The sequence below is a fragment of the Pempheris klunzingeri genome, chromosome 3 (assembly GCF_042242105.1).
Source record: "Pempheris klunzingeri isolate RE-2024b chromosome 3, fPemKlu1.hap1, whole genome shotgun sequence".
Classification (NCBI taxonomy): domain Eukaryota; kingdom Metazoa; phylum Chordata; class Actinopteri; order Acropomatiformes; family Pempheridae; genus Pempheris; species Pempheris klunzingeri.
The window spans coordinates 10,227,006-10,249,767 of NC_092014.1; the positions used below are offsets into that span (position 1 = coordinate 10,227,006).

General features: G+C 40.4%; 1 protein-coding gene across 1 annotated transcript; it reads left to right on the forward strand.

The window, feature by feature from the left end:
- The first annotated feature begins 998 nt into the window (after nucleotides 1-998).
- LOC139198606 (ovochymase-2) lies at nucleotides 999-22,408 on the forward strand. Its single transcript, XM_070827503.1, has 25 exons — nucleotides 999-1,111; nucleotides 3,345-3,475; nucleotides 4,794-4,887; nucleotides 5,555-5,695; nucleotides 5,936-6,033; nucleotides 8,309-8,435; nucleotides 8,882-9,073; nucleotides 10,175-10,387; nucleotides 12,123-12,263; nucleotides 13,185-13,430; nucleotides 13,542-13,727; nucleotides 15,021-15,130; nucleotides 15,434-15,534; nucleotides 16,138-16,415; nucleotides 16,666-16,829; nucleotides 16,972-17,155; nucleotides 17,253-17,471; nucleotides 18,430-18,564; nucleotides 18,704-18,925; nucleotides 19,010-19,192; nucleotides 19,324-19,436; nucleotides 19,525-19,619; nucleotides 20,537-20,826; nucleotides 21,128-21,288; nucleotides 22,205-22,408. The coding sequence occupies exons 1-25, from the start codon at nucleotides 1,039-1,041 to the stop codon at nucleotides 22,400-22,402; spliced, it is 4,095 nt and encodes a 1,364-aa protein (XP_070683604.1). The 5' UTR covers nucleotides 999-1,038; the 3' UTR covers nucleotides 22,403-22,408.
- Nucleotides 22,409-22,762: the final 354 nt, after the last annotated feature.

The window sequence follows — 22,762 nt, forward strand, 5'->3', positions numbered from 1 at the left end:
TGTTTTGGGGAGAACCATAAGTTAGGTGGCCATTGGGTTCAATAACATGCTGTGATTTGTTCTGTTATGTGTGTTCAATAATAAATGATTTTCTGAAGCAATACTTGTTCTGATTGCCTAAGAGGTCAGCCACTTCTACTGCCTGTGACCCAGACAGTTGCTGCAATATGATTCTGGTGCTGAACTTCCTATTGGAAATGGAGAGGTGATTAAAAACCAGCTGGCATCTTTATTTCTCTGCATGCAAACCATTTTACATGTTTCTAATTCAGCAATACAGGAATGAGTTACTTGACATTGGAGAACTTGCTGGTCAAAATATTAAGGAAATTATACAGAAAGTCTTGGAGGAAAGCAACTGTTAATTGTGATTAATAAATCAAGCAAACTTGCACTAATGAGTCAATATAACTTATACATCAAAGTTGAAACACATTTAAAATTTAATCCTCTTAACTTGAAATGCAAGTTATATAAATGCTGAACTTGAAAGTGTGAGTTATAACAATATCAAAATGTGAGTTTGTTTGACTAGGTAAATGAGGTTTTCTTGCACTGATAATGTAAGGTTAGTTGTTGTTTTAACTCTGAGTCCAAAGTTAAATCAACTTAGACAACTTAAAAAACAATGTTGAGACAACTAGAACATTGTAGTCATATCAACTAGATGGACTTTAATTCACGAGTTGAAACAAAGGTTGTCTTCAAGTTGAGTTAATTTGTGTTTTCAAGGCAGCAGGTGAACTTTCATTTGCAAGTTGAAATAACATGAAATGTCTTACAGTGTTGTCATTATGATACTATGGGATTTATGGCTCATCCAGTACGACATGCGAAGGAGCTCAAGGTTCACCTGTGCTTTTAAAGTCCAGACATGAGTCTGGCTCTCCCTGTGTTGGTAATAAGCTGATGAATTGTTGGAAGTGGCTCAGTTTGGTGGATGTCCACTGTCATTAAGAAATGGATGCGGAGCGGTGTGATCGCAGGTCCAAGGGTTTGAGCACCCTGGAGAAATGTCTGATATTTCTCTTCGTGACCATGACCGGTGTCTGCATTGGCCTTGTGGTCGTCTACTTCACTGAGAAAGCTGACTCTTCTACTCATACAGAAGGTGAGTGTGTATGCTATGTATCTGAGGTACAAAACTTTAACTTTAAACTCAGCCGAACAATAATCCTCAACATCACAGTAATATAGCCAAAAGATTTGTATGGAAACACTGTAATGTTGAACATTTCACAAGAAGGAATAAAGTTTTTATTATCAGAGATTTCAGTCGTGTCTGTGTATCTGGACATGCTGTTCAGTGGCTGTGGGGAAATGCAACAAGACAAGACAGCCACAGTGAGGGATGTCAGTGGAAATTTTAAAGAGAGGTTCCTGAGGCCACTGCGTGACTGAGTTACACTGAAAGCAAGTTGTCAAATTGGACCTGCAGTCTCTTTTGATCGATGACAAATTTCACTGCTTTTAGCTGTCGAGTATTTTGGCTGCAGAAGACATTTTATCATAACTTCACCGGGTGGCAAATGACGGTCTCAAGATTCAAGAGTCAAGAGGTTTATTGTCATTCATGTGAAATTGTTTGAATGGGAGCTCCATTACAGGAAGATGTGTATAAAGAAAAGGTATATATCAGAATAAAATAAAGATATATAATATTTATATAGAGAGCAAGTAACAAAAGCAATAAACTGTAGTAAAGATATGTGTGCATAAATATCCAATAAATAGAAAAGTATAACCGTCTAACATCAGATATAAGACAGAATGCAAATAATTAAGTTGCTTATGTAGTCAATGGAAAGGTGCAATACAAGCGTATAGCTCCCGGCAAGTCGCCCTCCTCCTAATCTTGGACTTATCATTACTAATCTGCATTGAGACTTGGAGGTTGAACTTCAGACAGTGTAGGAAATTATACAAAAGGCACACAATCTTCTCTAGGGTTATTTTCTATCTTTCTTCTTTTTATAAATCTTTGAAATTGTATGAATAAAAACTATATACATACACATATACTGTATATTCTAATAAATCATATAACAGGTCTCTGTCTACCTGCCAGTGATTTAAACACTGAGTCAACGTAGACTAAATTCTTGGAGGTGCATATCATGTAAAATCAATGATAGCTAAATAAAAACTCGCGCTGAAGCGAAGTCATCCTTATCAAACTAATGCAGACCTGCAAAAATCAACACACAAAAAAAAAAATGTCACAAATGCTGACAAGATTTTAAAACGTTGGCTTTAGAGATGCTTGGCCCAGACTAAAATATCTCAACAATTATAGGATGGATCACTATTAACTTTTGTATAGACATTCATATTCCCCAGAGGATTAATCCTAGTGAATGCAGCAGTGATTACATGACTTTTTCTCAAGCACCACCATCAGGTCAGTAACTCAAATTACCAGCAGCATGGCTGTAGACTCAGAGATGTCCTTTAATTAGAAATTTGAAACAGGATATTTGGCTGGAAATCAATTGGGGAAATTCAACTTATCAGAGGAGAATTATTGATAATTTGATGTGATGTGTAAAAGACATATGTTAGGATTGTTCCCAGCTGTTGTGAAAACAATATTATGCAAATATCTTGGATAAATGAATACATTATTGGCATTGTCTCAGTTACTTATTTTCTTATCCTTCCATTCTCTTTCCTATTCCAAGGAAATTATAATACAGAGCCGAACTAACAACAAACAGACCTGCATCAGTACTACTGTACTACACAATACCTGTGGCCCTGCACAGTTCCAGTAATTTCATCGTAATAATGTATGTGCTATCACATCAAAGTGTTTACAGTAATACAATACACCAAGTAGTACCTGGTCCTCCTCCACTTCCCCTCCATCTATTTCCAGTTTCATTTTGATTTAAGAAACCCATTTATTTCAGACTATTTATTCTGGTCTTCTTCAGTGTGAAATTGCTTTGTGAAAGCTGCCTTGTTTTCTTTGGAAATTGAAGCAGGTGAATTGTTAGAGTTTGCATGGGTAGAGTATGAGGACTAAAGTGGAGAAATTAATATCAGCTCAACCAATTTGCTTTTAACGTTACAAGTCATCAGAGTCTTCTGCGCACCTATGTGACAAGTGTGAGCTGGTGTTACCGTGTAATACAGCAGCAAGGTTGATTCTCCTGACACTGTTGTAACCTACAAATAGTTGATAAGCTTGGGAGAGGGTAATGGACAAGGCTTCGTTTCTCTAGAGGCAGCAGCATTAGTTTGTCCATGCAGGCTAGAGGCTGGTTTTACTGTATAATAGAGTTTATGTGTCTCTACTTAACAACTACATAACACAGTAATCCTTTCTCACACATTTCCAGGGCTGGACTCAGGGTGTGGTGGTCCTCAGGACCTATCTGGAGAGTCAGGCACCTTCACCAGCTGGAACTATCCCAGCAGCTACGACAATGGCAAGAGCTGCGTCTGGCACATCACTGTGGACCCTGACAAGGTGACATGTAACCGATCGCTGCTCTTCCAAACCTCCACCTGTGAACTCTGTTGAGTTATAGTCCCAGAGACTTCAGGGTACATTAGCAGCCATTAGTATGACACACCCAAATATCTTGGCGCCTTTAAATGGAGACATGTTTCTGGTGTTCAAGATAAGAGAACTGCAGAAATGGCAGAGCCAATAGAATTTACTTATTATTATAATAATTATCAGATGGCAATTTAATACGTGATTTAATGATTTGTGATTTTTGAGTTGCTTTGTGGGTAATAAATGCGGGAGTGGAATAAAAAAAGGCATTATCTGTGGTTCTGCTGCATCGTTCATCTTGAGTCAGACAATGTCGTTGCGATACTAAATCTTTTAATAATTATAACCTAATCTTTGACTGAGCAGTAGTAGTATACATAATAGTATACATAATCAAAAATGGAAGAGAAGAATTAATATTACATTATAAGTAAAAGCAAGAATGAACAGTTGAGCTTTTATTGGGTGTTTACATGTAAAAGTATCAGTTGATGTTGCTGTTCTCAGATTCAGAGGCACAGAATTTCACAGATTGGGTTCAGAGCTACAGAAAGCAGCTTCACTGCGAGTCTTTGTCTTACAGTACAACATTACAGAGTGTTAATCAATAGATTTTTATGAGTTTTATTTATAACACACAAAAGAATCAGAGACTGACAAAACATTATCCGGTAATGGCCCAAAATAATTTCCTCTCAGTTTCTCCCAGTTTCAACACGCTCATCTAGTTTTTTTTTTACAGGACGCTGCTGATCAAAACAACTCACTGGTGTCTTTATTTCAGACAGAGCCTTTTATAGTGTTAGTGCCTGGTGCCTAATCAGTAGAGTTTGTCAAGTTACTGTTGGAGAAACTGTCTTATGTGAGGCCAAGCAGTGGAGGACAGCTGGGATGAATGCAGCAGCAGCGTCGTGGACAGATGGCTGCCTCATCTCCTTCATTCTCCTCAGCTTTCTTCCCCACAGCCAGAGGAGGAAACAAAATCCCTGAGTCTTATTTCACCGTTAGCATGGCTGCCTTGCTGCCCGCCCGATGCAGCGGCTGCTTTCCTCTTGCTCTCTTTATACCTCTGTCTTCCTTGTACTATCTCGAACACACATAAACATACCTAGAGAGGCACGCACAGACAGGATTGCCCATACTCTCACCGATGTGCAAATGCATGCACTCATATACTCGCACCGAATCTTTCTTCCTTCCCTTCCCTGTCAGCAGCCTGTCTCTCTTATCAGCTTCTCAGATTGAAAAAAGAAAGATGAAACACCTCTGCGCGTTTCTGTTGCAGGTGATCCATCTGTGGTTTGAGGAGTTTGCTTTGGAGAACACCCAGCTCTGCACAGCAGACTTCATTACACTGCGAGACTCTCTGGGAATCATTGGTAAAAAATCTCAGGGGAAAAATGAAATAAAAAAGGTGTTGATTTTTGTCACAGACAGACAGACAGACAGACAGACAGACAGACAGGCTGAATCAGTCCACCCATCCATGGGCAAGTGAGCCACACAGTCCTGCTGGTCCACTGCACACTGCTCTACTTACAGTAACACACACTCCACTAGTTCTCCAGACAGACTGCAGAGATTAAAGCAGCATACTTGGTTCATAGACATCTTTGATTTTGAACACGTACCCCTGATGTTTGGCTTTTTTTCAGTTTTCTTGGAGGCAAATTTACCATGGGCGAGTCAGACGGGGAGATATGGGGGGATGTATTTTGTAATTCGAGTAAAAATGGAAAAGACTCATATTCAAAGCTCTGCTTCTTGGCATCAATACACTTGACATTATTAATAAATGCAATATTCTTTCACACTAATAAATTAATGCCAAGTAAACAACAGTAAATACTTTCATATGAAATATATGTAAAACACCTCCTGCAGTAATAAGACTGAAAGAAAGTTTTTGTTATTTTGTGTTCATTTTTATGCCTCTGTGGGGTCCTTGTGTGATATTCTGTTTTGACAATCGACCCGTTTTGTCATTGCAAAGAAGGAGGCTGTGCAGAATTGTCTCTTTTCACATCATTTGTGTGGTATTTGCAGGTAAATACTGTGGCTACACCAAACCGACGCCAGTGGTGTCGCTTACAAGCCGACTAACGGTGTACTTTGACACAAATGACAGAACGACAGACCAGGGATTCAAGGCTCATTACAAAGCTGTGGCTCCAAAGCTCACATCAGGTAAGAGGATGAGTGGAAATCCATTTCAACAAGGAAATTGCCTTCACTCTGGCATAATGTTGGATGTCTGTCTTACATTGTGATTGACCTAGAAAGTAAATACTGTAGGAATGGGTGCTGGATGCAGAGGGGTGGAAGACAGAAAATGGAAATGGGGTTTGTAGGTGGGGGTGGAGTGTCATACTGTGGGTATCCTTGAGGTGTATGTGGAGCTGAAGTGCCGTCCATCCCCGTTGCCAGAAATAGCCGGAGCCGGTGGCTTTCTCCAAGGTGACCAGGGGGATCTGATGACCCCCAGCTTCCCTGAGAAGAACTATCTAAATGGAGCACTATACCAGGTACTGTCACACGTGAACAAAAAGACAATAAAAGCTCAGACGTGACAGCTACGTGGTAACAATTTCTCACTTTACATCAGAGGAAGCACTGCTGACCTTTCTCTGAGGATGTTGGTTGTAGTACGTCATTCTGCACAGTGTAGACTCTGCAACAGACTGCAAATACACATTTTCCTCAGATTACAATTTACCCTGAATATTTAACCTGTTGAACTGATATGTTACTAATATTTCATTATAAGTTGCAACAAGTGATGCTTTTATGTCATGACATGTATGTAAAAGGGGTTGATCACTTGACTCAGCAGTTCCCCTCTGCTTTATCCTTCAGCTTTACTATTTTCACTCTAACATTCACATGAGCATCATTTCCAGACTCAGTAGGCTGTTTTCAGCGATTTCATAACTTAAGACCTTTTTTATTTTTCTGTTTTCTAACTTCAACTTGTTGTCCATGGGCAGACAGACACAGTCAGCAACTAGCTGGGTAACATGGAGCATTTAGTGTAGAGCCTAATATTCCCCTCAGGAGTAGGTGGAGTTCAAAAGAAGAGCTAAAAATATGTAAAAATAGGTCACCAAAAAATGTCTGGGAATGATGATGCTGCTCTGTCACAGCTTGATGTATAAGGTAACTGTTTAGCCATAACAAGTTTAGTGCTATAAGGTGATACAGAGTTGTGTTTACAGGTATTTCTGCTGTCCCCATAAAAAAGAGTTCAGCAAATTGAGCATCAAGTTAAGCATAGCTACAGGTAATTAGCCTATTAGCATTAAGACTAGAAATAGCTGAATCAGATAGCATGGCCTTCTCCAATAAACCTGCCAGTACCTCTTAAGCTCATATATTTTATTCTATTTCAGTTCAAACACAAACAGTAGTAACAATAGCAACTATTGTTTCATAGAGTCTCTGGACTCCCTGGAGTCCCTCATCACTCTTCGCTGATATGTTTACAAGACATATTGGGGAGTGATGATTGAATATCTTGCCCCACCTACAGGGTGGACACTGGGGCTGAGAGAGCAGGCATAATGCTGATGCAGGGGCAGTGAGGGCACTGACGAGGCAGAGGGAGATGTGGGAAATTTTGCTAATTAAATAGACGATGCGTTGTGTCTTTAGTGGGGCAGCACAGTGGTGCAGTGGTTAGCACTGTTGCAAGATGTTACTGTTAGCAAGAAGGTTCCAGGTTCTAATCCATTCTTTCTGTGCCTGCATGGGTTTTCTTCTTTGGGTACTCCAGCTTCCTCCCACCATCCAAAGACACGCAGGTTAGATTAAGCGGTGACTCTAAATTGCCTGTAGGTGTGAGAGTGAATGGTTGTCTGTCTTAAAGTGTTGGCCCTGTGACTGACTGGCGACCAGTCCAGCTGAGATTGGCTCCAGCCCCCCAGCGACTCTTAAAGATAAGCGGTATAGACAATGAATGGATGTTTGGTAGATGGTCTGGAGAGTGAGGCACGTCATGTGTAGCATGTGTTTGCCTGATCTAGCTCCTTTTTGGATGAAATTTTTAAGAGTGAACACATGTTTTAAGTGTATTTGAATGGCTACATTTTGATTAACATATGAATTGTGCTTTTCATGAGGCTCATTGATGACATGGATGCAGGTTTAAGCTGCTGGATCAGTTTAGAGAGAGAGATGAGTTTTTTTTTTTCTTTTTTATTCCTCGTGATTTGAGCTGTACAATTCAACTGCAACTCAATATTTGGAAGATGTCCAGAACATCATTATATTATTATTATTTTGTTAGTGTTGAGTAGCAAGTGGTTCTAAACAAACCCAAAGATTTTAGATTAGCATTTCAAAGGAAATCCATTAGCGTTGGAGTTCAACACAGTCATGGTGACAGCATTTGTGGTCTTGATTGGTGATTAATGCAGCTAATCAAATCAGAGGCCATTTTAATGTCAGGGTTTGCATGCAGAGTTTCGAGGTGTAGTAATATGGTGTCACTTGGCTGTCAACATGATTTCATCTTGCTGTGCTTTAGCTCGACAGGTCACCACCTGTCTAAACAAGAGAAGAATCAGTGGTAAAATTAGTTATGTGTTTATATAAGTGTGCCAAAATGCAGCTCATGTTACGATAATGAGGCTAGATTTAAATTTACTGATTTTAAGAATCATCTGGTATAAACAAAGATGGTGTAGCCATTTGCACTCGTGTTCTTTAAAATCAACTGCGCATTAAAGGGAAAATTATCTGGTACAAACAGGTGCAAATAATTGTTCTGTGTGTGTGTACTGTATTTCTTTGTTGGATCAGTGGAGGATCACGGTGCCTGAAGGTGAGAGGGTTCGTCTGACATTTACGTCCTTTGACCTGGTCCCTGAGGTCTGTGGGGACTTTGTTCAGGTCTACGATGGCGACAAGGCCGGCTCCTCCTCTATAGGTAAGCACGACATGGTTCACATTTCCAGTGCACAGTAAGGAGCACCAGAGGAAAAGGATTTACTTTGCTTTTTATAAAATTAATATTGGTTTTTAAATAAACCACAATATTTTCACACATCAGCACAGATAATGTCAAAGCTGGATGTGTAATTAGAAGGCAAAAGGGATATGTTGGAGTTTCAAAATAGACTGTGGGCTTTGTTCAGCATTAGTCCATGAATAAGAGATGAGCTCAATTAAAAGTTTGAGAAGTTGTACAATGAACAGAGATTCTGGAGTCTATTTTGAACAAATTGAATGTGAGTCTGTCTGCATAGACTTCATTGATAAAGCAACATTGATCAATTGTCAATCATCTGAACTGAAATTTAGGGATGTCGCTGTTATTGCTCAAGCCTCTGTGATTGTTTATTACTTTTTAACACTGACCATAATCTATCAAAGGTAAATTCTGTGGGGGGACGATGCCAAAACCAGTGGAGTCCAGCGGCAACACCATGGTGGTCCGCTTCAAATCTGACAACAGTTTGACTTCTAAAGGATTCAGAGCAACTTACACCAAGTCCAGCCGTCCGCCTGTTGTTATTCCCACTACAACACCCACCACACAAACCTCTCCACCTGCCACATCTTCTGGTAAGCATTGGCTCCAGATCTACTTAACTACTGCTACTTAATTCTACCTATTGTACAGTTAAAATAAACAAGGAAGCCAGGATCCGTATTCACTCATAGTTCCATAACACCGTTTGGTTCGATGGACTTCTTGAGCCATCCAGCTGTTCCCTGCATGTCTCTGTCAGATATATTTGATTGCTTAACTATTAAATTACAGCATCAGCATAGATACTGCAAAAAAAAAAAAAAAAGCTTCGAAAGAAAATCATCCATCACAACCTTTCTTTTTTGCTGACTTTAGAGCTGGTTTATCAGACTGCCAAAGTGTAATCAGTTATCTGATGTGGCTGTGGCTCAGTGGTAGAGTGGGTCGTCCCTCAATCAGAAGGTCGGGGGTTTGATCCCCAGCTCCTATGGGTCAACATGTCGAAGTGTCCTTGGGCAAGACACTGAACCCCAACTTGCTCCTGAAGCATGGCTTCAGTGTGTGAATGAGTATGAAAGAATAGTCTCCTCCAAAATTACATTCCTCCTGTATGAATGATGTGTGAACGGGTGAATGAGGATGTCATGTAAAGCGCTTTGAGTAGTTGAAATAACTAGAAAGGCGCTATACAAATACAGACCATTTACCATTTACCATTTATCTCTTGAAAGTTAATTCAGATGCCCAATAAAGTATAAAGCTCATATGGTCCATGAGGGTTGATTCCAGGACAATCAGAGCATGTTGATACACCTTACATCACTGCTATGCTTCCCTGTGCACAAACACAGCTCTTATCAGGTGACACCGATCAAATAGGGATGAATGCAAGTGGCCCTGTGCTTAGGAGTGGGGAGATCCCCCCTGAGGTGTAACTATTCATCACTGTATTATTTGCAGACAGAGTGGTTCTCTCCAGTGGCCAATTAAGGTACTACATAATGAACCTGTTCATGGAGCAGTTTTGTATCAAAGCACGTTGGTCCTCATCAATTAAACTAAAGAGAATAAACTCTATTTAAGGGAGTTCAGACGCACCGAAAACATAGCTTATGAAAGACAATTTACATAATGAGGCGTCAATATGATAAAATACTGTTTTCAACATTGCTTCCTGTACTGTCATTGGGCAGGTGGTGGTCCAGAGATCCTCAATGGGCGTAAAGGAGTGATCCAGTCCCAGGGTTTCCCAAATCCATATCCTTCTCATCTAAACAGTGCCTGGAAGATATCTGTGCCCAAAGGATTTCTAGTTAAACTGCAGATCACTGAAATGGCTATCACAGGAGAGACTGGGCAATGCAAGGAGGACAAACTGGTCATCTCAGATGTTTACAGCACACTAGGTGAGCCATAACATTTACAGTTTCATCACAGTGATTTTTTTTTCTATTGTTATTTTCATGTTATTTTTAACTTACAATTTAAGTTTGACATACTGCATATTTGTGTACCTTTATCTTATAACAAATGCATCTCATGTGTCTTTTCTGTTTCTTCTGTTTTTTGACAGTGTCAATAACAGCCACTATGGATTAGATGCTATAAACTCCCCTTGTTCTTACATTAGGAATTTGGGTGATCTAGCAATGAGACAAACAAAGCAGCCCAACATGCAGTTGATATTGATTAGCCTAAAATATAATACTTATATCTGGACTTTGGCTTATGTTTGTTCCACGTTGCTAGACTAACAGCTGTGGTAGCACAGTATAACTCAATATCTGTCCCCGCTGTAAAACGGTTGATTAGGATCTTCTTTGCAGCGAGCCCTGCAAACTATAAATTACCTCTACTTGTTATTCACCTTCGTGGCTGCAGTGAGACTGATACAGCTTTATCTGCTGCTGACTTCTCAAGGACTAAAGCGCTGAGGTACAAGAACACATACAGATAGGTGATGAGCGTGTGGTAGTGGTGCATCCTGCTATTTCAGGAGGTGTGTGTTTGTAGAGAGAAAAACGAAAAGTCTGAAAAATCATTGCTTCAAAAGCGGGAATATGTAACTTATAAAAGAGGAAATATCACAATATTCATAAGAAATAAAATGCATCGTAGCTTGTATCAGTTCACTCTTCTTGGTCTCGTATGAGCAGCAGGTAATAATAGCTAATTTCAGCTAATGTTGGCTGAATTTAGAGACATAATACGCTGTAACTGACATTAGAGAGTCAGCTTACTACCTTTATCGGCGTCTACTGATTTAAATGTTTTAGAGTTTACCTAAGCTATGGCTAAAACTGACCCCCTTTAATAGGAAACAACAGTCATGTTAGTACTGTAGATCCCACTGAGAATCAACCCATGAATCTACAGCTTTTGAAAGTTTTCATGCAGAGGCAGATTAAGTTAAATATCATTGGTTACCGTGTGTTAGTGGAATTGCATCATCATGACATGATCATATTTTACAAAATGTTACTGATAAAATAAATCATTCTGAGCAAATGTGATGAAATATCAACAAAATTAGTTCTTAAATTTCAAATTGTTTAGTATTTAAGTCAAGGGTTCTCTGTGATGTAACACTGGACACTGTTGAAAAATATTCATAAATGACTTTACAGTGACATTACAACAAAATGAAAATTATCCTCTGAAAATTAAAAATGTGTTACAATTATTCATCAATGATTAAAGACTAAAAATGAATGTGAAAGATTGATAAATAGGCATAGGAAATCAGTCTGCAACATCTGCAGAGGCACAATCACACATTGCATAGCATTATATGTCTGCTAGTAGTGTTTTCTAGCTTCACCAATACATGCTGTCCTTTGTATCCATGGGCTCTCGGTGGGAACAGTGTTATTTTTTCACCTGATTTTGTGTTCAGTAGCTGATGGAGTCACACTCACAGACAGTAAAGTCACCTTCATTTGTTAGTGTTTCAGCACCCCCCATCCATCAACCGCTAACCACACCTGACACCCATGACCTCACACCAGCACACACAGTCGTACACTCAATAGTGCTCACAGTATCTTCCCTTATGTTTGGCTCCATCCTTCTATTCCTGGCTCTACTCTCTGCATTTACCTCACATGTTTTACCTCCCTCCTCCCTCTCCCTCATCCTCAGGCACACACTGTGGCTACATCCTTCCCCCTCTCGTGGTCAGCGCCAGTGACACAATATCTGTCACCTTCCAGTCCGACAGTCGCCTCACAGACCGAGGATTCTTTGCCAAGTGGGAGGCTGTGTATCCTGAGGATATCGCAGGTACTGAGGACACACAAACACATGGCCACGCACGCTCACACACAGCGCACACACACATATAGGGACATAAACAAGAAACACACCTCAGTGCTGAAGCAGAGCAACACCCCATTAGGACTAACCATAAAACATTTCACACCAAGTCATTGTATGACATTGTAGATTCAGGTCAGGGTACAGGGTGAAGGATAAAAAACAAGATAAGCTCCTTTATCTTTTCTCCTTTATCATGATTATCAGCAACAAAAATGATGTAAGAGACCACATGTAGTGGTAGAGGAAGAACTAAAAGTAGCAATACAATGTAGAAAGGCTCAATTACAAGTAAAGGTCCTGCTTTTAACAAAATTATTATCAGCAAAATGCAAGTCCTTATTATTCAGAATAGAACTGTTAATAAAACTTTCAATACATCTTACAGTATACATGCATTATCATGTAAGTGGCACTTTGTAGATGGTGGTAGATGGTACTGATTTATAACTATCATATGTATAAGATAAGATAAGATTTATTGATCCCTCAGTGGGGAAAGTTTGCTGTTACTGCAGCTCAAGGGGACAGAAATAGTTAAAGAAATAGAAAATTAAATTAACAAAATATATACAGAAGATATCAGCCATATTTTATTAGCTGAATTGTATTTTCTTTATCATAGAAATTAATGTAGAAACAATAACTGTTTTGATATTCACCAAAACTGCATATACTGATACTCTATATCAGCACCAACTAAAGGACTAAAAATTGAGATTAAGCTTTCTACATGAAACTCTGTTTACATGTTGTCATGATGAGGTTGTATATTTACTCCTAAAGACTCTCTCTTTTCACAGGGAGATACTGTAGCTCGTTTACACTTATCTAATTACGATCTCGCATCTCATTTAGTTTCTCCATTGGTCTCTCTTCCTGTTTCAGAAATCCAGGGCTGCGGCTTTTCTTCCACAGAGCAGACTGGGGTTATTAAGTCCCAGAACTGGCCTATGAACTACAAGGCAAACACTGAGTGCATGTGGAACATCGCTGTGCCTTTTGGGAAGAAAATCACACTGACATTCACTCACTTTGACCTAGAAGCCAAAGATATCCTGACATTTAAATGCTATGATAACATAATGGTGTACGACATCAACGGTCTGACTAATTCGCTGATTCAAAAGCATGGTAGGTTGGTTTGTAGAATTCCTACATGTCATTTTTTAATTACACTACACTGTTATTGTATCCGTGTTGCTTTATATGTTATAGACAAAGTATTCTTTCGATACATTTCAGGTCCATTTTGTGGGACTAAGCTGCCTCTTACCATCCAGACAAAGGGCCGCAGGCTGGTGATTCGTTTCCATACAGACTTGTTCACTGAGTCCAAAGGTTTCAGGGCCTACTGGACAACAAACCCCAGTTTGCCTCCTCCCACCGAGCCACCTGCCCCCACCAACCCCTGGGACAACATCCCCATAGGTGGAATATCTACCTGATACTAACATCTGCATAACACTACAGTGTCAACAGTGAATTTATAGCTGCAGTAATCTGTATTTTTCATACTAACAGTAGATCAGTCGGGATGTGTAATGTGAAAGTGCTCACTTATAGTGATGCTACATTTGAGTTTAGGAATATTTTCTGATTTAATAATCAAAAAATAGTCAACAAAATTCTATTTGGTTGTAGCCCCAAGGATAGCCAGATTCCACATAGCTACAGTATACTGGCCTGTGTGTTTTTACAGTAACCACATGTATTGTATGTTCCAAATGTGAAATATTGTATTTTGTATTTAGGATGCAACCTTATATTTATTTCCAGTTTCTTGACCTATGGCATCTCTCCAGCTGCCTGTCTTCAGTTTAACAGAGCAGTATTTCCACCCAGTCTCAATGACCAACACTTAGTTTCAAACAGCTCCCTAAAAGCTGCACAGAGGCCTGCCTTATATTCGTCTGATTCATGCCTCCTCCCAACCTCGACCCTTCATCACACCCTCCCCTCCCATCTCCTCCTTGCTCCGCCCAGAGGTGCAGTAAAACAAGGTGATGTGGTGTGCTGAGAACACTACGTGAAGTGGCCTAGTGCTTCACTTTCCCTCCTAGCTGGCTGTCACCCGATCCTCATTCTTCATCCAGCGATGAGCCCCAGGTGGCTCAGGCTCCTGCCAAGCCAATTGCTGAAATGGAGTTTTATGGATGCACTCCGCTGCCTCTGGGTTTTTTTTCCACCCTGGCTCTGTCCAGAGGTGCCCTGTGTGTTGGGAGAAGGAAGGAAAGAGAGAGTAAGAGATGGAGGGAAAATGTGAGCTAAAAGCGACTGAGACAATTTAATGTCAACTCCTTGGATGACCAAAAGAAATTTATATCTTTATACGTACCAGTACAGGGCCTGTTGTTTGTTTGCAGCAGGAGCGTGGGATCAGTTTTGCATGAAGATGCACTGAAAAGACTGAATAAAACAGGCTAGAATATTAGTGGAAGCCAAAAGCAGAGGGACATGGTTCACTGCAGCCAGCAGTGTCAATCAGGTGCAATTGGAAAATTATTTGAAAAATATGAATCAGAGCAACACAACAGTCAATCAGAGTGTCAGAGCCAGTGACTGAAAGCCACTTCCCTCCAGCACACGGGCTTATCTGTGAGCTACAGATATCTCCTGTATATTCAGGCTTTCTTTATACACAAACAAACCACAAGCAAATTCATACATGCACAGACAAACTGACACGGGATAGATTACAATGGTTTTCTTCTCATTTTCTAGACTGGCCAAATACATGTGGGAAACCAGCCATTCCTCCTGTTATTGTGTCACGTATTGTGAATGGAGAGAGAGCCAAGGCACACTCCTGGCCCTGGCAAGTGTCCATGCAGGTGAGAGACTCCGCTAATAAGTGTAGAGAATTCACACAGAGATACTAGCTAAGTACATCAGCGTTTATAACAGAGAATATTAGTGATTTCAAAAGGGCAAAATCAGATATACTGTAGTTAAACCAGCAGAATTACTGTCTATTCACAAAATGAAACCTCCTATACCGTTTGTATATCTCGTACTCATTCATTGCATGAATATATGCTTTGATATGCAGACATCAGTCAATTGTTTATATCATTTTTAATGATCAATAAGCAACTATCTTTAGTGAAGTCTCTGCTTGTTGCTGTGTGTTTCAGGTCTGGCCGGACAGTCGTCCAGATCCCACATTCCTCCACACCTGTGGTGGTACCCTCATTCATAAGAACTGGGTACTTACAGCTGCCCACTGCTTCATAAGGTAAATGCTCTGTTTGATCATCCTCACAAACACTTTATGTGCAAATTAGTTTTAGAAATGTTTGAGTTGAAGCTGCTAAAGTCATTCATTTTAAAAGCAACAGCTATGCAAAGTAGTTCAGGTTTTTAATGCCACTTTTTGTTCCCTCAAAGTTTCGTCAAACTTTCTGGAAGCTCCATTTGCGTAATCTCAAAGGACAGTTATTGGTGTCTGTGCTTTTACTCCAGGCTTAGTACAGTGCAAGAGCAATGCCTTGTTAGAAATGCCTCAATGCCTTGGCTAATGGTCTATAGTGCCCTTTAGAGAGAGATGCTGGTGCACTGAGGAGCCTGTGAGCTATATTTTTCTTCTGCAAGCCAGGATGTATACAAGGTTACGCAGCACAGAGGTGTGATACCATACAAATCATTATATGCTGTGTAGGGTACAAATGTGTTTGTTTTTGTAAAACTAGAATTCCCACAGTGCAAAGAGACACTGATCCAATATCCTGTCAGCTTGTATGGTGCAGTAACAGTGACACATATCTTGGCCTGTATACTGTGTGTTTACTGTAAACTGTGAGGTAATACTATTGATTAATCTGCTCATTTTCCAACACAGATACGCTGATGAGTTGCAGCGCTGGCGCATGTGCCTCGGCAAAAACAACCTAAACTACACTGAGCCAAGCGAGGACTGCTTCAGCGTTTCTGGTATCTATCGCCACGAGGGCTTCAAGTATCCCACGGTGCCCACAGTGGAGTTTGACATTGCTCTGGTCAGGCTGGACGGAGACGTGATACCCAGTGATGAGATCTCGTACGCCTGCCTTCCCTCTGAAGAGGAAGTCCTACCTGGGGGCAAGAAGTGCTATGCCACTGGCTGGGGAGACGAAACTGGTACTCCCACATTAGCATATTTATACATATATATATATATTAAACTCTAGTCTCACCTTTTTAACTACTTTGAACTCCTTATTTTTTTTACTCACTGAAATTATACAATGATAAACCACCTCAGGAGACAGTTAAAAATTCATTGTTGTATATTTTGCATGCCCTCTGCTGGGCTTCCTGTGTTTATGCTCCTCAGTGTGTCAAGTTAAAGGTTGTTGTAACAATCTTAATTGTTTTGTGTGATTAACAGGTGATTTGATGAACCCTACAGTTTCAGAGGTCTTAAACCAGGTTGCCCTGCCTGTTGTGCCGTATGACACCTGCAAGAGGATGGATTACTGGTGGTTCCAGGTCAAGACCTCCATGATCTGCTGTGGCTATACCCTGCCTGATGAGCTCAAATCTGTCTGTCAGGTAAAACAAGTCCTCCAGGAGTGCAGGACTAATAGAAGACAGTTGTTTTATATAATTCTGACCATCAATGAGGTGATTTTACAAATCTAACTTTACACAAACGTGCTGATGGTGTTTTGGTGTTGATTCATGACTTTGACAGGGGGATTCAGGTGGTCCTCTGGTGTGCCAGGATGCCCCCGGTGGCCCTTGGGAAGTTCATGGTATAACCAGCTTTGGCCCTATTGGATGTATTATGAATAAGAAGCCATCCGTGTTCACCCGCTCCTCTGCCTACCTCCCCTGGATCAAAAATGTCATTCGGAGGGATATCTACAATGAGCACAGTATGAATCCAGCTGGTCTAAACTGACCCTCTGACACTAAGTATGGTTCAAATGCAGAATTCATTGCTGGTTTTCACCCTCTGTCCTCCCTATGTAGCATCTGGCTGTGGAGGGGCAAAGGACGTGAATGGCACAGAAGGCAAAGTGTCCTCCATGGGTTTCCCTGGAGCCTACAACAACAAAGCCAGCTGCCAGTGGAACATCCAGGTGCCTGTTGGCAAACTGGTCCACCTCCATTTCCACAATTTCACCCTGGAAGAGAGTCAGATGTGCATGAATGACAAAGTCAGCCTCACAGACAGATTAGGAACTCTAGGTATGTGAATATCTGTTTCCTTTTTGTCTCTGAAGGATAAATTTGCCGAGTCACCCTTGATGGGATTACTTTATGTAACACCACCTCTCCCCCTCTCACACACTTGAGCACAGTTAATACAGTCTATTAGTATGTGCTCACAACACATGACAGTGAAGTCACACACTCATAACTTGCAATGCAATTACCTATTTCAAATTAAAAACATCAACATTTTAGCCTGACTGGCATGTATATAGTGTTTGAAATGAGGGGAATCAACTTGCGAGGGCCTGAAACAGAAATATGGACTAGAAAAATACAAAAGAAGAGTCAAAATATAAAACATTCAAATAAGAATGTATTTACAAAATCTATATCTACACACATAATGCTTCAATTCAATAAGGTTAAGTTGACTCAAATATAGAGATTGATTCTATTTTTCAAGTCAATGTGTGATTTAGAAATTTACAATATCAAAAACAACAAAGCAAACATAACAAAATAGATACACGCTGATATATACTGTATGTGCTATATGTACTAGAAAACAAGAAAGTCAGTATTACAAAGTCACTGTTACCAACGTGAATTTAAACGTGCATAAAATGTCACACTAAACTAAGGGTCTTTGGAGGTGCTAGAAGCTTCCTGAGGCACAGCAGTGCTTTGAGCTGAATACTACCATAATATGCTCACAATGACAATGCCAGCATGTCGGTGTTCAGCAGATATACATGCAAACATTTACTAAAAACCAACTAAAACCCAACACATCTAGGCAAGTCAACCTTATCCATCAGACTACAACATGCATCTGGTTGTGCAGCCCTGCTGTCGAATGACAATAAATGAACCTTGTACCATGAGAGGAGAATAAGTAGAAAAACAAACAATAGAATTTCATGTTTGCTCTCAGGACAGTGGTTTCTTAGAAAAGTCGGCCTAACAGTTCTTCACGGTCATTTCTCCTCAGGCACACACTGCAGCCATGTACCCCCTAAAGACCTGGTGAGCAATGAAAACACACTTCACATCAGCTTCTCCTCCAATAACAAGGTGGTGGACACGGGCTTCACCGCCACCTGGAGGGCAGTGGACCCTACAGAGGGTAAGACAGGAGAGAAGTAAACCTGACAAGACACTGAGGGAATTGTCTCAAGGCAAAACTAATGTACCTCATTGTCTGCTTTTTTTTTTTTCCTCTTGTCTCTCTCTCTCTCTGTTCCCTGATGTCTACACACACTCAGCTCCTTGTGGAGGGAGCTTCAGCAGTGCTCAGGGTGAAATCATGTCTCCTAACTGGCCCGCTGACTACCAAGCCCAGTCTGTGTGCACGTGGCATATCAGCATTCCTTCAGCAAAAAGTGTCCACGTGGCCTTCACTCACTTTGAACTTCAGGCTGTTCACGCGTTTGGAAAATGTCTGGACTATGTGGAGATCTTCAATGGAGAAACCATGGCATCGCTAGGTTGGTTATTGCACTTCAAATGATCTTGTATCTATTTCCTGCTCAGTTTTTTTACAAACTCTCGTTGCTTTTTCTGTTCTGTAGGTCAATTTTGTGGCTTTGCCCCCCCACCCATGATTAACGTCCCTAGCAACACAGTCATCATTCGCTTCCTTAGTAACGCAGACAATCAGCAGAAAGGTTTCCATGGTTACTGGACCACTGATACTACCGTTATCCCAACTTTACCTCCTCCACCCCCTAACCCATGGGACAACATTACTATCAGTAAGTGAAGGCCTGTAGGACAAACTTGAAACAGCCCTGTCCCTGATGTGGTGGTATTATCTGGTGTTACTGAATGATAACAGATCATAGCTTATTTGTAGATAATTTAATTGTACATTTTCTCCTCAAAGACTGGCCAGTAGATTGCGGAAATCCAGCAGTGACTCCTAATGGAACCACGATAAGGGTAGTTAATGGGATAGAGGCCACACCGCACTCCTGGCCCTGGCAGGTTTCCATGCAGGTACTGTCAGTTCTTGTCTCTTTGTGTGCCTGATTAACAGTTATAGAGAAGAGCTTAACTTGGAAAAAATGTGATTTCTCTTCCCCAGGCTTCACCATTTCCCCCCATACCTTACATGCACGGCTGTGGAGGCTCTTTGATTCATGAAGAATGGATCCTTACTGCTGCTCACTGTTTCATGTTGTAAGATACAACTACGGAAATCCTACAGTACAATCTGTTAGCAGTAATTAGTGTATTTATTGAGTATTATTGTAAGATAAGATAAGAGAGACTTTATTTATCCCACACAGGGGAAATGTACTTGTTACAGCAACAGAAGAAACAGAAAAGGTGCAGAGACAAAGTGACAAAGTGTCAGGAACAGAAGCAGTGCAAAAACAAGGGACATGAAAAATACAGATATACATATAAATAATATAAAATATGTGAAAAAAAATAAAATATATATATGAGTGTATTGCAAAGGATTTTGCAAATAACAATATATCAAATGACAATGTGAAAGGAGTCACTGGAGATGAACCTACAGAGAATTATCACCTGAATTTGCAGCCTCCCTCGACTTAATGAAGCTTTGTATTGAGTTTCAGCTCGCTGTTTAGCTTTCCTTTTCTGCAACTTTACTGTTTTTGTTCACCCTCTCAGGTCTCATTATGTCGTTTTCAGTGAAAAATCTCTAGAAGGCCACTGCACACTGCCTGCTCAGCACCAAACAGAGGAAAGAAAAGTAGTGACTAGCTGGTGAACATAGTTGAGCTTTTAGCAGCCAAAGAGACAGATATTTCCCTCAGGAGTTGGTGGAGACCAAAAACAGAGCTCAAATAGAGTGAATATTGGACTGGATTTGCTGGTTACAGATGTGGCTCCAAATAAATAATGCCACAACTGTTCACCAAGTCAGCTTGAAAAATAATGATTTGTCAGTGTTGTGTACACAACTTGTTTCTGCTGGCCACAAGTGGCTGAAAAATCAGTTATTGCAGATTTGAAAGCTGAAACACTTGTTTTTCTTATTTTTATTTTGACTTGCAGCATGTATAATAGCCAGAGGGAAAAGTAAACCATATTCTAATTTTCAGTTTCCATCCCCTTTCCAGCCCGCTGAATAAACCCTTCTACTGGCGCATGTGCTTGGGGAAGCACCACATGAACTCCTCCATGGACGTTCCCTCAGCAGAGGAATGCTATAAGGTGGATGGTATCATCCGCCACGAGGGGTTCGTTTACGAGCAGGATCGCACTGACATCACCAATGACATAGCTCTGGTGCATTTATCTAAGCCTGTCAATATGACGAGGGAGATCAGCCCCATCTGTCTGCCCACACCAGGGGCTGTGAAGCCTGCTGGGACACCTTGCTTTGTCACCGGCTGGGGAGACGAGAAAGGTAGACGTGATCATGATTTCCATTTCCTGCGCTGTCCCAGAAAGTAGACACACTGCACCAGTGTGATGCTGTTTTGTAAAATTGTGCCTCCAAGTTTTCTTTCACCTTTTCATCTTTTGTTTGGTAATTCTACTGTTTTTTTTATTTTGATTGAATTTTTCATGTGCTGGGTATGCTCCAAGATAAGCATGCCTTGGCTTGTTTATCAATGTTAAGGAGAGCTGGGAGTTTATAATAGTGTGCATATCTGCGTCCTTTCTACAACAACTTCAACTTTATTTTTTTTCCACTTCTATCTTAGGTAACCTGTTCCCCGTAGTGTCTGAGAAGCTAAATCAGGCAGCCCTTCCTATTATTGACTTCCAGACCTGCAGTAAGCCTGCTTACTGGTGGGACATCCTCCGGCCCTCCATGATCTGTGCTGGCTATGAGTCCCCAGATGAGCTCAAGTCAGCCTGCCAGGTGAGAAGACACATTTAAATGGACACACTGGAATTTTTTTGTTGCCGATTATACTTGTTGTTGAAATCCTCTTGAAGCTTTTCTCACACATTATGTAAGTGAACAGGCCTCATGATTGGGTTGCCTTTTATATAACATCCTGTTTTGTTTGCGATCATTCAGCCTTGATTGCAAATGGCTGCCTGGTTTTCAGGCGTAATTGGACGAGAGAACACAGGAACATTGTTTATTTGCCATAATGAGCAAAGGTGCAAGAAGGGACACGGGAAAATATTTAGACATTTAAAGAAACACTTCAGTACAGCACTGAAGCCTTTTAATAGATTTAATTTAATTTAATTTCAATAGAGCTTCATAAAATGGACGCTAAGGTCTCAAACCAAATGCTGTGATAAAAGGTGCATCCTGATACACTGTCTGTGGATACAGACTGCATTAAACTCCCACTGCTGTGTTTGCATTGTAATACAAATTCTGACAATTATTACATCTTGGCCCTGACAAACAAAAGAGAAACTAACGCTAATACTGAAACGACTAAAAACTAAACTAAAACTATACATTTTGAACATAAAAACTATGTTCAAACCCACTCTGGAAAAAACTGAAACTAAACTTAAGTGAAAACAAAAATTAAATATGAAATAAAAGTTAAAAACTAATAAGAAACTTCAATAACTGTGATGCACAAAGGTGGTTTTGTGTTCATTTGTATGTCTTTTGTATGGACTGTATGTCTGTGTTTAATGTCCAGCCTGAACAACACCTACATGTGCCTCCCTTAAGAAAGCCCTGTCACCTTTTAAATAAAGGTTGACAGATTTACAGTGGCTGCCAAAATCCAGTGTTCGCCTAACCCTATCCGCTTACCTGCACAGCATGGCCTTCATCACTTCCCTCTCTTGCTCTCCCGTAGGGTGACTCTGGAGGTCCTTTCGCCTGCGAGGCTCCTGGAACGAACACAACCTGGGAGGTGCATGGTGTCGTCAGCTTTGGAGCTCAGGGCTGCATCAAAGACAAGAAACCCTCAGTATTCACCCGTGTCTCTGCCTTCAGTGACTGGATCAACGACAACATCAAGAAGTTTATGTATGAAAGTGGAAAAACCAACTAAAACTCAGACCTTGGAATAAAGATTTCAACAGTATTTATATGTATTTTCTCTTATTTTTTTTCTGCTGCTACAGAGCAAGTCATTATACGTTTTTATTTATGGTTCATGATTAAGCACTTATCTCTGCTGCTAAAAGTTCCATTCAGTGTAAAACTTTCTTAAGTTATTACAGACACAGACACAGTCCTATAGAGCATTTTCCCTGGCAGAGAGGAAATAGTATCAGAATAACTTTTAATGATTTATATTTATTATTTGCCGTACATTTTGAGGAAATTCCACAATCTTTCTCTAAAATTAGAGAGCTGAACTTGACAAATGATGCAATAAGTTTGATGTACACTGATCAAAACTATAAAC

Coding starts and splice junctions, on each gene's coding strand:
- LOC139198606 (XM_070827503.1), top strand. CDS start 1,039: ATGACCGGTGTCTGCATTGGCCTTGTGGTCGTCTACTTCACTGAGAAA. Junction 9,074..10,174: donor TCCACCTGCCACATCTTCTG/GTAAGCATTGGC, acceptor GTCATTGGGCAG/GTGGTGGTCCAGAGATCCTC. Junction 16,416..16,665: donor TGGCTGGGGAGACGAAACTG/GTACTCCCACAT, acceptor TGTGATTAACAG/GTGATTTGATGAACCCTACA.